General features: G+C 33.7%; 1 protein-coding gene across 12 annotated transcripts in view; it reads left to right on the top strand.

The window, feature by feature from the left end:
* The window catches only part of Wrn (WRN RecQ like helicase), a 154,642-nt gene that overhangs the window by 18,815 nt on the left and 120,066 nt on the right, over window positions 1–15,761 (top strand). For 6 of the 12 annotated variants that reach the window (XM_058582302.1, XM_058582307.1, XM_058582303.1 and 3 more), the window contains exons 1-4: window positions 2,043–2,227; window positions 8,918–9,024; window positions 9,589–9,701; window positions 15,294–15,439. In XM_058582302.1, coding sequence (XP_058438285.1) covers window positions 2,125–2,227; window positions 8,918–9,024; window positions 9,589–9,701; window positions 15,294–15,439 — 469 coding nt within the window. In that variant the 5' untranslated portion in view covers window positions 2,043–2,124. Of the gene's footprint in view, window positions 1–2,042; window positions 2,228–8,917; window positions 9,025–9,588; window positions 9,702–15,293; window positions 15,440–15,761 lie in introns of those variants that run through there. The other 6 variants (XM_058582310.1, XM_058582311.1, XM_058582304.1 and 3 more) reach the window with 2 other exon arrangements.

The following is a 15,761-nucleotide window of genomic DNA, read 5'->3' on the forward strand; positions in this document are numbered from 1 at the left end:
AAAAAAAAACAAGGGGGAGAAATGAATTACAGTAGATGGGGTAGAGAGAGAAGATGGGAGGGGAGGGGAAAGGGGGATAGTAGAGGATAGGAAAGGCAACAGAATACAACAGACACTAGTATGGCAATATGTAAATCAGTGGATGTGTAACCGATGTGATTCTGCAATCTGTATACGGGATAAAAATGGGAGTTCATAACCCACTTGAATCAAAGTGTGAAATATGATATGTCAAGAGCTTTGTAATGTTTTGAACAACCAATAAAATAAAAAAAATAATGTGAAAAATAATTGTAGCCTTGATTGTTCATTTTATAAACCTTTTCCTCTTTTATTGGCATCCACCTTTTTTGGCCCCCTAATTAATAAAGGGAATGCATGTTCTATATTATAGAAGTTTGGAATATATAAGAAAGTACAGAGCAGAAACTTAAACACCATCTACAATTACTAAGATAACTAATAATATTTTGGTATACATTGTTCCACACTGTGTCTCTCTTTCTCTCATGCACATACATAAAATTAGAAAACTGTTTTTGAAGACTGCATTTTTTGTGTTTTATGGATGTACTGTAATTTTTTTATATAACTGTAATAATTGATTAAAGTCACTATGAGATTGAGCATAAGAAGCTAGTTAATAGGTTGCACAGTTAACATATTCCTGATGGCATACTATTTTCCAAATCAACTCTTTTTTTCTTGCTTGTATGAAACACTATGATAACGGATTAGTGAGAAGATTGTTTAATCAAAAAGGTGTTCATTTCAGACATGCATCCATAATTATTGATAGGGTCCTCAGAAGACTATAAAATCCTTAAAAAAAAAATCTGGAAGACATTATTTTCTTGGCAAAGAAGTTCTGAAACTAACTGGGGATGAACTCTTCAATGTAATAAATGAATACCTTAAAAACATACAAGATATGGTGCGGGGGCTGTGGCTCAGCGATAGAATGCTCACCTGGCATGTGCGAGGCTTTGGGTTCGATCCTCAGCACCACATAAAAATAAATAAATAAATAAACAAATAAATAAAGATATTGTGTCCAACTACAACTAAAAAAATATTTTAAAAAAACCCTACAAGATACATGAAACAGATAGGAAGTTACAAAGGTTTTTCATTAAGTTCTATCTAAAAATACATTACAAGTAATAAGTTGTCTATTCACAGAGATGTGATTATATATTAAACTTACCTTTATTTTATTTTTCAACATTTTCAATTGGCATATTATAGCTATAAACACTGATGGGATTTATTGTTGCATATTTATCCATGTACACAGTATAACAATATAATTTGGCTAATATCATTCTCCAGTACTTCCACACTCTCTCTGTCTCATACCTCTGGGTCCTTTTCCTGTAACTGATCTCCCTTCGATTTTTAGGAAGTCTGCTCACATCTTTGTTGTCCTTTTTCCTCTCTAGCTGAGCATATGATAGAAAACATATAACCCTTAACCTTCTAAGGTTGACTTATTTTGCTTAACATGATGCTCTCTAGTTCCATCCATTTTTCTGCAGATGACAATTTCATTTTTCTTTATGGAAGAATAAAACTTCATTATGTTTTTATATCACAGTTTCTTTATCTATTTATCTGTTGATGATACATAGGCTGATTATATATGTCATCATGATTCAGTTTGGGCAGATCATATGTTTCTAGAAATTTGTTGGTGTCATTGAGATTTTCTATTTTACTGGAGTGTAAATGTTCAAAATAGTTTCTGATTGCTAGAAATGATGAGCATTTTTTCATATGTCTTTTGATTGATTGTATATCCTCTTCTGAGAAATGTCTGTTCAGGTTCTTGGCCCATTTGTTGATTGGGTTATTTATTTATTTATTTTTTGGTGCTTAGTTTTTAGAGATTAGTGCTCTATCTGATGTGTGAGGGGTAAAAATTTGCTCCCAGGATGTAGGCTCTCTGTTCACCTCACAGATTGTTTCTTTTGCTGTGAAGAAGCTTTTTAGTTTGATTCCATCCCATTTATTGATTCTTCGTTTTAATTCTTGTGCTATAGGAGTCTTATTAAGGAAGTTGAAGCCTAATCCCACATGATGAAGATTAGGGCCTACCTTTTCTTCTATTAGACTAAAAGAGAAATGCAAGTCAAAACTACTCTAAGACATCATCTCACTCCAGTCAGAATGGCAGCTATTATGAAGACAAACAACAATAAGTGTTGGCAAGGATTTGGGAAAAAAGGTACCCTCATACATTGCTGGTGGGACTGCAAATTGGTGGAGCCAATCTGGAAAGTAGTATAGAGATTCCTTGGAAAACTGGGAATGGAACCACTGTTTTGATCCAGCTATCCCACTTGTCAGATTATACCCAAAGGACTTAAAAACAGCATATTACAGGGACACAACCACATCAATATTTATAGCAGCACAATTCACAATAGCTAAACTGTGGAATAGATGCCCTTCAGTAGATAAATGGTAAAAAAAAGTGGCATATATACATAATGCAATATTACTCAAATGCAAATTATGGCATTTGCAGGTAAATGGATGAAGTTGGAGAAGATAATGCTAAGTGAAGTTAGCCAATCCCTAAAAAACAAACGGTGAATGTTTTCTCTGTTATAAGGAGGCTGACTCATAGTGGGTAGGGAAGGGGGAGCATGGGATGAATAGAGGAACTCTAGATAGGGCAGAGGGGTGGGAGGGGAAGAGAGGGGGCAGGGAGTTAGCAAGGAGGGTGGAATGTGATGGACATCATTATCCAGAGTACATGTATGAAGACACAAATTGGTGTGAACATACTTTATATACAACCAGAGATATGAAAAATTGTGCTGTATATGTGTAATAAGAATTGTAATGCATTCTGCTGTCATTTATTTTTTAAAAATCAATTAAAAATTAAATAAATTAATAAACAAAAAATAGTTTCTAATTATCTTCTGTATTTTAATAGTATCTGTTGTGATGTTTCCTCTTTCATCATGAATTTTTATAATTTGAGTTTTCTCTCCTTTTGGTTAGGGTGGCTAAGGGTTTTTCAATTTTATTTATTTTTTTCAAAGAACCAGCTTTTTGTTTTGTCAATTTTTTTCAATTGTTTCTTTTGTATATTTGATGTCCCGTAAGCCTGTTATATTGATTTTCCAATTCATTCTTCAGGTTTGGGAAATTTTCTGATATTATTTCATTGAAAAGATGTGCATTCCTTTGATTTGAATTTCTGTGCCTTCCTCTATCCCAATAAATCTTAAATTGTTCTTTTCATGCTATCCCATAATTCTTGGGTGTTTTGTTCATGGTTTCTGTGTGGTCAACATTATTTTCAAGATTATGTTTTGTCTTCATTGTCTGAGGTTCTGTCCTCCAAGTGATATAGTCTGTTGGTGATGCTTTCTACTGAATTTTTAATTTGGTTTACTGTTAACTTCATTTCAAGGATTTATGTTTGGTTATTTTTCAGAATCTCTCTTTCTTGAAGTAATCTTTTGTTACCTGTATTTGTTCTCTTATCTTTTTATTGGAGTGATTATTTGTTGCCTGTATTTGCTCTCTTATCTCACTCTTTACTTTGCAGGTCATTTTATTTATGTACATTTCGAACTCCTTCTGACATTTCTACTGTGCTATCAATGGATTCTATTATTGTATCATCTTGGTTTGTTTGGGGCACTTTCTTCTCTTGTCTTTTCATGCTTTCTGTGTGTCTTCTCCTCTAGTAGTGCAGATCCAAGGTGTTACAGTTTCTACCTTATAATCTTATAGTGCCCCTGCAAGTTTCTAATGTCTTGCCTTTAAGGGGGAGATCAATATTAATAGCACCCAAGGCAAACAGTATACCTCCTTAAACCAAATAGTTACTGTTTAGATGATTACAGTTTTGTCACAATAAACAGAAATGGTGTGTTCAGTTATTATCTGCAATATAAACAGGAGATTTGCAAAGGGTTCTAAAGTTTCTACTAGTGGACAAAGAAGTGGGGTGTGTGTGTGTGGGATGTGATATTTATGAGTTAGGATGTGAGAATATAGAGGTATTAGATCATAGGAAGGGTGAAAGAGGAATCAAAAGAAGTTGGCTGTTAACAGGAGAAAGAGAGAAAGATGTGACCCCATGCAAGGCTCTTTCCTACCTCTGTAACAAGATGGTGGCTATTAGCATACCTAGCAGGGGTACTTCTGGTGTAACCAAGCCTGAAGGGACCTTGTTGATGATCTTTTGGGTCCTGGCTGTTGTCCCTAAATAGAAGCAGCCACGTCCCTAGATGGTAGTGGTGCTAGCATTAAATCTGTAAGTACCTTGGTGTTGGGCTTCCAGTCCCTGGCTGGTGTCCCAAGTGGAAGCTGTACCACTAAAGATGGTGGTGGCGGCCGCATAGGTAACCCGAGATGGTGGTGGAGGTAGTCTAAGATGGAGGTGACCACTTTCAGAGATGAGGCTGAAAGGGGCCCTGCAATGGCCTTGGGTGGCCTGCTCGGAGATGCAGTGCTGTGGTGTCTGGTTCAGTGGTGGGCAGCTGCCACCAGGCCCTGTCCGTTGTCCCAAGATTGAGGCTACTATATGGGGAAGGCTATGGTGATGGCTGCAGTGTTCCAAGATGGAGGCAGGCCTGGGTGGCTATGTGTTGGTAAATGGGGAGCTACAGGATGGTCCTCTGCACTGGTCGGCAGTCTTTTGTGCAGGTAGGTGGTCCTGTCATGGTCCTGCATGGGCTGCATGTGGGTCATTGGTCCTCACGTCCCCAGATTTCTTAGTCTCTACAGCAGTCTGACTGTCCAGTATTGAATTTTGGTGAAATACCTCTTTTACCCACCTTGCAGAGAAACAGTGTACCACCGCTTGAATCCCAAGCCACAGAGTGACTAGGAATGCATCCTTCCTCTAGCCCGCCATCTTGAATCCCCCTTGCCTTTAGTTTTGAGTTCTTCATTAAGTGATGTAATAAAAATAGTGGGCCTAGTGAAATTGAAGCTCCTACATAACCCCTTCTTCAGCTTCAGGTGAAGAATGCAATTAACTATTTCATTACTGAAATGTGTTGACAACACAAAGGAAGGTTTTAAGCTAAGAACAAATCATAAATTATTCCTCATTAATGTTTCTTACTTTGTAGATTTATTGAAGTAGTTATTGGCTCCAAAAAATGGGACATTAACTAACATTATGAGTACTTAAATTATTAAATCAAAAATGCAGTGATCCTATGGAAAACTTATTAATCGGTACTGACAGTTTATGAATTCAGAGCAAAAATTCAGCTTTAGAAAAGTGAAGTAGAAGTGATGTTTAATTAGTGTTATTTGAATCCCAAAGAAGACTTAATAGTACTAATAGAGCAAAGTCAATGTGTATATGAGACAAAGTTTTATTATTTTGAAACATTTGGTATAAAAATTCAATTGAATTAAAACATCAGAAGAAATTAGAATATTTCTTACAGAAAAAGAATGTATTAGATTTAAAGAATTTTTTTCTGGAGAGTAATTTAAGGAGATTAAGTTGCTGGAATACTGATTAATGGTGAAAATAGAGATTTTGGTCTGTTGAGGCAAAAGCTTCTCTTTTGCCATTTGCTGCCACTTGTGCTTTTTTGGTGATGGTTGCTATGTAGATTTTGAAGAAAATAGCATCTTGTTCAGAAGTGAAGTGTAGCGTAAAACCTAATATAGTTGAACATTTATGATGGGAAAGGGATGAATTTGCTAAGTCAGAAAAAGTAGAAAAAAGGAATCTGAAGAAAATAAGATGAATACTAGTTTAGTCCAAGTACAGTAAAAAGGGAAAAGTCATGCTGCCTATGAACAAGATTAATTTCCCTGCTGAAAGACAAATCTGTTTAAATTGGGCTATTAAAAATGGAAAACTAAAAATAAACAGTAGCAAAAATATTTGAAAGCCTTAAAAATAGTGATAAAGGTTGAAAAGTTGTAGATAGTAGTAAATGGATAGGCAAAAAGATTTCAGGACACCAGTAAAGTCCAAAACAAATCAAAATATAATTTATTTCAAAGGTGTATATAAAGTATTTTAATGACAAAATATGAAGCATTAAGAAATGTTAAAAGACATGATTTTGGAAAATGATGGGTCAAAGTTGCTCATATGTAACAGCATTAGCAACTAAACATGCATACAAAATTCTTTTTATTGTGAGATTTTGATCCCTTTCAACAATAACCTTTGTTTGATGAAGAATTTAAATCCTCATGTATATTAAAAGATTTCCTATTGCAAATTATTCTACAACTTTAATTTTCTGTGTTTTTTATGCCCCAAGATCTAAGTAAGCTTGACAAAAATGTTGGATTTGTAAACAAATTTACTTTTCAAATTCTTTACCTGGAAATATCTAGATCAAATTTTGTGTGTAAAAGAGGCTGGTTTATATTAGATATAAATTAGATAATTCAAATTAAAATGATGTTAGTCTTATACTTAGTCATAGGTAAGAGTTTTTAAGATTTATTTTTGTTTTGAGAGTGTAAATGAGTTACTCAAAATATCAAGATTATTGATTGTTCTTATAGTGTTTGCATTATTTTCTGAAACCTAGTTTACTTGTCATTTTGCCAGTGATCTACTCGTTTTTTTTTTTAAGAGAGGGAGAGAGAGAATTTTTTAATATTTATTTTTTAATTTTCGGCAGACACAACATCTTTGTTTGTATGTGGTGCTGAGGATCGAACCGGGCCACACGCATGCCAGGCGAGGGCGCTACCGCTTGAGCCACGTCCCCAGCCCCAGTGATCTACTCTTGAGTATAGCAGAAACTAGTTTTCCAGCCTTATAAGCATATATATGAAGATTAAGAAGAGATCATATATATACAATTTGGGATAAACTTGACTTCTTCAAGGGTTTTGAATTTGTGAAAGTAGGATCTTATCAACCACTAACATTTGTAAAATGCTTTACGGTGTACAAAGCATATATATTTTGCACATTTTATGCTACTGCTTATTGTGAATATGGTAACATCAAGAGTTGAGTTGTCTGTTCTGATTCAGTGAATCATAGATCTTACCAATCCCAAACTTTCCTAAGAATGTTGTTTTTTTTGAAGGAGTCTCAAATAGTGAGAAACAGATTTGAAAAATGTCCCTTTCTTCTGTATTAGGAGATGTCATGGTTTTGAATTAACAGAGAAGTTTTGAGTATTATGTGTAAAATCATTGCCCAAAGGCAGTTTTTTTTTGAATTCTGATTTTATATTCTCATAATTACACAGCTTTTTTCATTACCCTTCGTTTTCCAGTTATATATTTAGAATCTGTAATTCCAGCCTTATTTACAATAAGCAGTTTAGATGGTTGAGCTCTTCCTTGCTAATCACATTTTCTAAATGGGGACTCCTTAGTTTTCTTCTAATAAATACTCTTAACAGGTTAAAAGTACCATTTGACTTGAGGTGATTATCATGTTTACTAGGACCCCTGGTTGAGCTCTTTTTATTCTTCCTCCTCTTTCTTTATAAGCCTGAGTTACAAGCCTGTAGTTAATTCTTTCCATCCCAATGCATAAGAGTGATGGATTTTGTTTTGTGTGGAAAATTTAAATTTGGTAAAGTAATTGTTTTAAGTTGTTTTGTTCCATACATTGTCAGTATTCTCAGTTTTTAGTTCATACTTTGGGAAAGGGTCAATTAGGGCTAGGGATTGTGTTACTAAATAGTCTCAAATATAACAGGCTATCCCTAAATTCTAAGTAGTTATTGATTGTTTAATATCATGTTTCATCATGAGAATTTTTAGGAGTATGTTTAAAACTACTACCCCTTTATTAGAAAGTGGAGTTAATATGAAGTAAAGTTGCGATTTGTTGCTGAGAACATAAGCCTTCTTCAGTTTATTGTAAGTCACATCAGGGTATGGATCCATTAGCAAAAAGAACATGTTATGGTTCTCTTTTTTCTCATTCACAGCTCTTCTTTTTTATTTTTGGTATCAGGGATTGAACCCCTGGTGCTTAAACACTGAGCCACATTCCCAGCTCTTTTTAAATTTTTTATTTTGAGACTGGGTCTCCCTTAAGTCTTTGTTAAATTGCTGAGGCTGGCTTTGAGTTTGCAGGCTCCTCATCCCCTGGGATTACAAGGTGTAGTGCCCTGCTTCATCACTGTTTACTTTAACCATACTTAAGTTTTGTTTACATTGTAGAGAGCCCTCAAAACTAGTAACACATTTAAAAAAAATTCTCTAAGAATCTCTTAGTTTTAGGGTAACGTACACTTTCTAGGAAAGGACATTAAAAAAAAAAAAAAAAAAAAAACAACCTTAATATAGAAGAGCTGTTCTGTGTTTTAAAAGGAAGATTTTCAAGTATACTTGTGAATAAATCTAATGGTCTGGCTTAATTTACTTTGACTGTAGATAATAATTGTACAGAAAATTAAAGATAATTTTTTTTTGTTATTGTTGTTGTACTGGGGATTGAACTCAGGGACACTCTACTACTGTTTACATCCCCAATCCATTTTATTTTTTATTTTGAGACAGGGTTTCAGTAAGTTGCCAAAGCTGGTCTCCAATTTGAGATTCTCCTGTCTCAGCCTCCTTAGTCTCTTGGATTTTAGGCATTGTGCCACAGCATCTGGCTGAAAAAATTTTAATATTTCATATACCCAAGAATTCTCTTTGTTAATGATGTAAACGTTATTTGAAAGGATTAAAGTCATAGAATCATAGAATTTTGAAATTGCCAGAACTTTAGAACTCAAAATGACCCACTTGCTTTAAAAGAAAGAGATACTTAATGTATAGTTAATAGAAACTATTATATTTATATATTATACTTGGGCCTAGATGTGATAATTTAATTATGTACGTTCAGTTTTATCTCATTGACAGGACTCTTTCTTGAGTTTTCTTTCAAGGATTTGCATTTATTCACCAAGTCATTGTTTTTTTTTTTTCTTTTTGCAACTAGGGATTTTAAAAATGAATGAAAAAGAGCTGGAAACAAACCCACAGCAGCGGAAATTTCCTAAATGGATGACAGTGCAGAATAAAAAATGTGCTGTAGAAGAAAGAAAGGTATATTATTTATTGATTATTCTTTCAGATGGGGAATTTAATTTAAATTTGGCTGTAGAATGAGTCAACCCTCACTTGTAAACTTCAGGTAATTATTTAGGTTAGTGTTTCTGATGTGTGAATGAACCAGCATCTAGTTCTAGAATGGGTGAATAGTAATAAATTTTGGGTTTACAAATGAGAACTTCTTGGGTTTTACAAAATGAGAACTTTGCTGTATATTCCCCCTTTATGTCAGTTTACATTGTTGGCCTTAGTAGTTTATTTGAATGCAGATAATTTAGAAACACTAACACTGGTGAATTTTGGGGGGAAAGCAGTTTAAGACCTTCTAGAATTAAGTTCTGACAACCAGTTATCAGCATTTTTAAAAAATATTTTTTAGTTGTAGATTGACAAAATACCTTTATTTATTTATATATATGTGGTGCTGAGGATCGAACCCAGTGTCTCACTTATGCTGGGCGAGTGTTCTACCACTCAGTGGACTTTATTATTTTGGTGAACATTTATTATTTAATATGAACTTTACTTGTATTTGTGTTGAATTTTATTTTTCTCAAGGCATGTATTCTGAAGAGTGTTTTTGAAGATGACCTTCCCTTCTTAGAATTCACAGGATCTATTATATATAGCTATGAAGCTAGTGATTGCTCTTTCCTGTCAGAAGATATTTGGTAAGAGATTTGAATTTCATTGATTTTTGCATCCTTAGAAGATAATAACTATTTAGTTAATATTTGTGAGTATAGTGAGTTTTATAGTTGAGATGTGTTCCAGAGGAAATTAATTCTACAATATAGAGTATTAGTAAGTTCTAGTCTACTTTTTAAATAAAAATAAAATCATTATGAAAATTAAATTTGTAATATCTGTTCATTCATAAGCAATTTAGAAAAAAGGCAAAAATTATTCAACCTCTAAATGTTGAGTAATATAATATAAAACCTTATTTAAAATATCAACATAGTAATATTGAATAATGGCTATGATTGGTTCTCTTATTTGCTTAGTGACAGTATCACCAAGTGGTCCTTAAAAAGAACATTAGAAATGACTGCTGGTACTGTTAATAGTTGCTGTAACAAAATTATCACAGGCTGGGTAAATTATAAAATTATTTCTCACAGTTTTGAAGGCTGAGAAGTCAAAAATCCTGGCACTGGCATTTTGTAGGGGCCTCTGTACTGTGTCATAAGATGGTAGAAGAACAAGTGAACAGAGAAAGGAAAAGAGCATAAGGAGCTAAACTTAAATCAAATCTGCTCTCTTGATAACCTATCCATTCATGTGATAACATTATCAATCCATTCAGGAGGGCAGAGTACTCTTATTAGCCACCTCTACTAACATTGTTGCACTGAGGTTTAAATTTCCATATGAGTTTTGGAGGTGATATTTATTTATTTATTTATTTTAAATTTTTATTGTTGGTTGTTCAAAACATTACATAGTTCTTGACATATCATATTTCACACTTTGATTCAAGTGGGTTATGAACTCCCATTTTTACCCCGTATACAGATTGCAGAATCACATCGGTTACACATCCACTGATTTACATATTGCCATACTAGTGTCTGTTGTATTCTGTTGCCTTTCCTATCCTCTACTATCCCCCTTTCCCCTCCCCTCCCATCTTCTCTCTCTACCCCATCTACTGTAATTCATTTCTCCCCCTTGTTTTTTTTTCCCTTTCCCCTCACTTCCTCTTGTATGTAATTTTGTATAACCATGAGGGTCTCCTTCCATTTCCATGCAATTTCCTTTCTCTCTCCCTTTCCCTCCCACCTCTCGTCCCTGTTTAATGTTAGTCTTCTTCTCATGCTCTTCCTCCCTACTCTGTTCTTAGTTACTCTCCTTATATCAAAGAAGACATTTGGCATTTGTTTTTTAGGGATTGGCTAGCTTCACTTAGCATAATCTGCTCTAAAGCCATCCATTTCCCTGCAAATTCCATGATTTTGTCATTTTTTAATGCAGAGTAATACTCCATTGTGTATAAATGCCACATTTTTTAATCCATTCATCTATTGAAGGGCATCTAGGTTGGTTCCACAGTCTTGCTATTGTGAATTGTGCTGCTATGAACATCGATGTAGCAGTGTCTGGAGGTGATATTTAAACCAAAGCAAATTGGAACTGTAATCTTTCAGTCTAAACCTCTTGAAACATTTTATAAGCAGAAGTAGTAAGGAAGTAAATCAGATCTGCTTTCTTTTTCTTTTTTTTAATTGTGCATCATAATTTTACATAATAATGGATTCATCCTGCCATATTTGCACATGCACCTAATTTGCTCAGTCTCCTTTTCTATCTTCCTTTTCCCTTCCTTTTTTCTTCCATCTTCTTTGAAGTTGTTACACCTGTCTTTTTAAAAAAACAAAAAAAACAAAAAAAACCCAAACAAACCTGTTACATGTTGGGTTAAAAAAAAGAAATAAATTAAGCTATTTATTAATGTTCTGGTGATAGATGTAATCTAGAAATAGTATTCAGTTGTCCTCACTTCCACTCCAGTCCTTTGGGTTTTATTGTATTGAATTAAATTAGACTCACAGAGAGGGTAAATTCTTTATATATTAACTTCACTAGCTACCTTTGATATAGCTATAGTATATCATATCTAAAATCAAAACATATAAATGATTTGAAGAATTAGGGTGTTGATGAATTGTATTTGCTTTATAAGAGACAGGCAGAATTTTTTTTTTTTTTTATCCCCTGTTCTGTGGTCACTTTTAAGATTTATACCATCTATCAAACTAAAAAGCTTCTTCACAGCAAAGGAAACAATCAAGAATGTGAAGAAAGCCTATAGAATGGGAGAAAATCTTTGCCACCTGTGCCTCAGACAGAGCATTAATCTCCAGTATATATAAAAGAACTCAATGTGGCTGAGGTTGTGTCTCAGTGGTAGAGCGCTTGCCTAGCATATGTGAGGCCCTGGGTTCGATTCTCAGCACCACATACGAGTAAACAAAATTAAAATCCATTGGTAACTAAAAAAAAAAACTCAAAAAACTTTAACACCAAAAAACTCAGATAACCCAATTAATAAATGAGCAAAGGACCTGAACAAGCACTTCACAGAAGAAATATGATCTGTCAACAAGTGTATGAAAAAGTGTTCAACATCTCTAGCAGTTAGAGAAATACAAATTAAAATTATACTGAGATTCCATCTTACTCCAGTCAGAATGGCAATTATCAAGTATACCAATTAACAATAAATGTTGGTGAGGGTGTGGGGGAAAATATTCAGTTACGCATTGTTGGTGGGATTGCAAATTGGTGTAGCTGCTCTGGAAATCAGTATCCAGATTCCTCAGAAAAACTTGGAATGGAACCACCATTTGACCTAGTTTTCCCACTCTTTGGCATATACCCAAAGGACTTAAAATCAGCATACTACAATGATGCAGCCACCTCAATGATTATAGCAGCTCAATTCACAATAGTTAAACTTTGGAACCAATCTAGGTTCCCTTCAACAGATGAATAGATAACGAAACTGTGGCATATACATACAATGGAATACTACTCAGCCATAAAAAGAAATGAAATTATGACATTTGCTGGTAAATAGATGGAGTTAGAGACTATCATGTTAAGTGAAATAAGGCAATCCCAAAAAACCAAAGTTGGTGTGTTCTCTCTGATACGTGGATGCTAACTCACAATAAGGGGTGTGGGTAGGGAAGAATGGAAGTACATTGGATTAGACAAGGGAAATGAATGGAAGGGTGTGGGGAATGGGAATAGGAAAGATAATAGAATGAATCAGACATTACTCTCCTATGTGCACATATGAATATAATGACCAATGTAATTCTACATCAGGTACAACCAGAAGAGTGGGAAGTTGTACTCTATATATGTATAACATGTCAAAATACATTCTACTGTCATGTATAGCTAATGAGAACAAATAATAAATATAGTTGTTAAAAAAAAAAAGATTTATACCATTACAGGTTTCCCCCAATTTATGATGTGTCTTTGTATAGTGTGGTTTGTATTTATCCTGCTTTGGATTCATTGAGTTTTTGTTTGTTTGTTTGTTTGTTTTTTGGGGGGGGGGAATTTGTGGGTTTATTGCTTTTATCATACTTGAAAATTTGCTTCAAATATTTTTTCCTTGCATCCTGATACACAAGTTAGAGTGCTTAATTCTGTTTCTATTTTCTCTTTTGATTTTTTCCTCTTTGTGCTTCATTTTGAATAGTTTCTTTTGCTTTCTTTTAAGTTCACGACTTTTTTCTTCTGTAGTATCTCATCTGTTTATCTCATAAATTTTTTATTGTGGTTATATTTTTCATTTCAAGAAATTCCATTTAAAAATATATATCTACCATTTTGGGTCTCATATTCATGCCTTTAAAATATTCTTGAACATAATTTACTTGTCTCAATTTCATTATTTTAGGCCTTTTTTTTCCCTTCTTTTATTGAGTTGTTGTTCTCCTGGTTATGACAACATTTTCCTGTTCTCATGACTTCTAATTTTTTTTTTTGATTAGGCATTGTGATTTTTATCTTGTTTGATTTTGTTGTCTTTCAAAGAAAGGAGTTTTGATTGTCAGATAGTTAAGTAACTTAAAGATCAACTTTATATTTTAAGTTATATTTTTAAGCCCTTAACTCTTATGGGTACTTTAAGCCATTTAAAGGTGTGATTCTTTTGGAATCTTTTAACTCTTAATACCTAGGAATTATTCAATTTATAGTCTACTAGTAGTTCTTTGCTTAGACTCATAGAATTTCAGTCTGTGCATGCTTGTCTTAGTATTTTACAAAGTCTCAAGGATAGCCTAGGAAGACTTATGGAGCTCTTTTCCTGCCTAATGCCCTTCTCTCCAAAAATATGCCTTACAACTTCCAATTGATTTAGTTTCTGAGTTTAGTGTTATTTAATCAATTCACAAGGTACATCACTTTTACTAATAATCTGTAACACTCAAGTCACACATTCTACTTCACATAATGATATACATAGGTTAAAGTAAAGCTAAGAAAGGGTTAAGACAGCCAAGGAAGCCACAGGGTTTCAAGGAGGCAGTGCCAAGAGAAAGATAGGATACAGATACAAAATTGTTATGTGGTCAGATAAGGGAACCAGTTTAGGAGAGTTGAGTCAGGGTACAGTTTATAGTGCCCTTTGAGATAACATCTGTTATGAGCTCAGTGGTCAGCATTTCCTCGATAGTTTTTATACTACTTTAGTGTTTTATATTCTCAAATATATATTATTTTGTCCATTTGAAAACATTTAAAAATGTTGTCAAACTGTATGTATACTATGTATTTGTATTTTTTCAGTCAACATTATGTTTTTGAGGGCTTTTCATATTGATCTGTGTAGTTCCATTTTGACTTTTATATGATGTTTATATGATATTTCATTGTTTTAGTATGCTACAATATGTGCATTCTCTGATCGACAGAACTTTAGTTTCCAATTTTTTGCCAGTAGGAACAATGTTGCAATTAACATACTTAAACATGTTTGTCTCTTTGTATATGTGTAAGAATTTCATATATTTGTAACAAAAAATTCCCAAGTCATAGTGTTTATACATTTTCAATTAGAAACTGTGAAAGTTTTTTTCCAAAAGAATTTTACCAATTTATATTTTCATCAGTATCAGTAATGAGCAGTCTCACACATATTTGTTTGTCTTAGCATTTGATACTGTGAACCTTTAAATTTTGCCAATTGGATACATGTGAAAGAGTGTAGAGAAAATTGGTATCTTCATATAGTTATTTAGGTTTATTGGCCATTTGAATTTCCTTTTGGGAATTGACTATTGCTGTTTTCCTACATTCTTCTGCTGGATTATTTATCTTATATGTCTTTTCATTCCCTCCATCCCTCCTTCTTTCCCAGAGGTGTTTTACTGCTGAACTACACCAGCACCTTTTATTTTTTGTTTTGAGACAACCTTTCATAAGTTGCTTAGGGTGTTACTAAGTTACTGAGGCTGGATTCCAATTTGTGATCCTCCTGTTTCAGCCTTCTGAATTGCTGGGATATAGGGTGTGCCACCATGCCTGGCTTCTTAATAATATTTTGAGGAACTTTTAATATTTTCTGGTTATTATCAGTTTTATGTATCACAGCTATCTTCTCCCATTATATGGTTTGTCTTTTAGATTTTGTTTGTCATTTAGTTTTAAAATGATGTCTTTAGTTCTGCAATTGTTTAAAATTTTAATGCAATTAACTTACACTATTCTTCCGGTCAAAACCCCCCACCCCCCAGCATGAATCTGTCTGATGGAGATGTGATAGGATTTGATATGGAATGGCCGCCAGTATACAGTAAAGGGAAACTAAGCAGAGTTGCACTAATTCAATTGTGCGTGTCTGAAAGCAAATGTTACTTGTTTCACATTTCATCAATGGCAGGTTGGTTATCTCTTTTTCTTTGTTTCATTTTTATATTGCTGATAATTGTAATATGTTAACTTTATCCCTGTAAAATTAAACTCTTTCATTACCTGGTACTTCTTTCATCATCTTACATTTATTTAACTATTTAGTTTCCATCTGATTCACTCATATTCATGTTTAATTTTCATAGCACCCTGTGAAGCATTGATATTTTTTCTGTTTTAAAGAAGAGAGAAATTAACTTTTGAGGATCTGGATGGAACTTTAGAGGATCTGGATGACCAGTAATACACTGTTGGTTCTAGCAGAGTACTCACACTCATTTTTTCTTACCATT

This window comes from Marmota monax, unplaced genomic scaffold (genome assembly GCF_021218885.2).
Source record: "Marmota monax isolate L192 unplaced genomic scaffold, Marmota_monax_Labrador192_F-V1.1 WCK01_AAM20220418_F8-fsc00117, whole genome shotgun sequence".
In the NCBI taxonomy this organism is placed as follows: Eukaryota; Metazoa; Chordata; class Mammalia; order Rodentia; family Sciuridae; genus Marmota; species Marmota monax.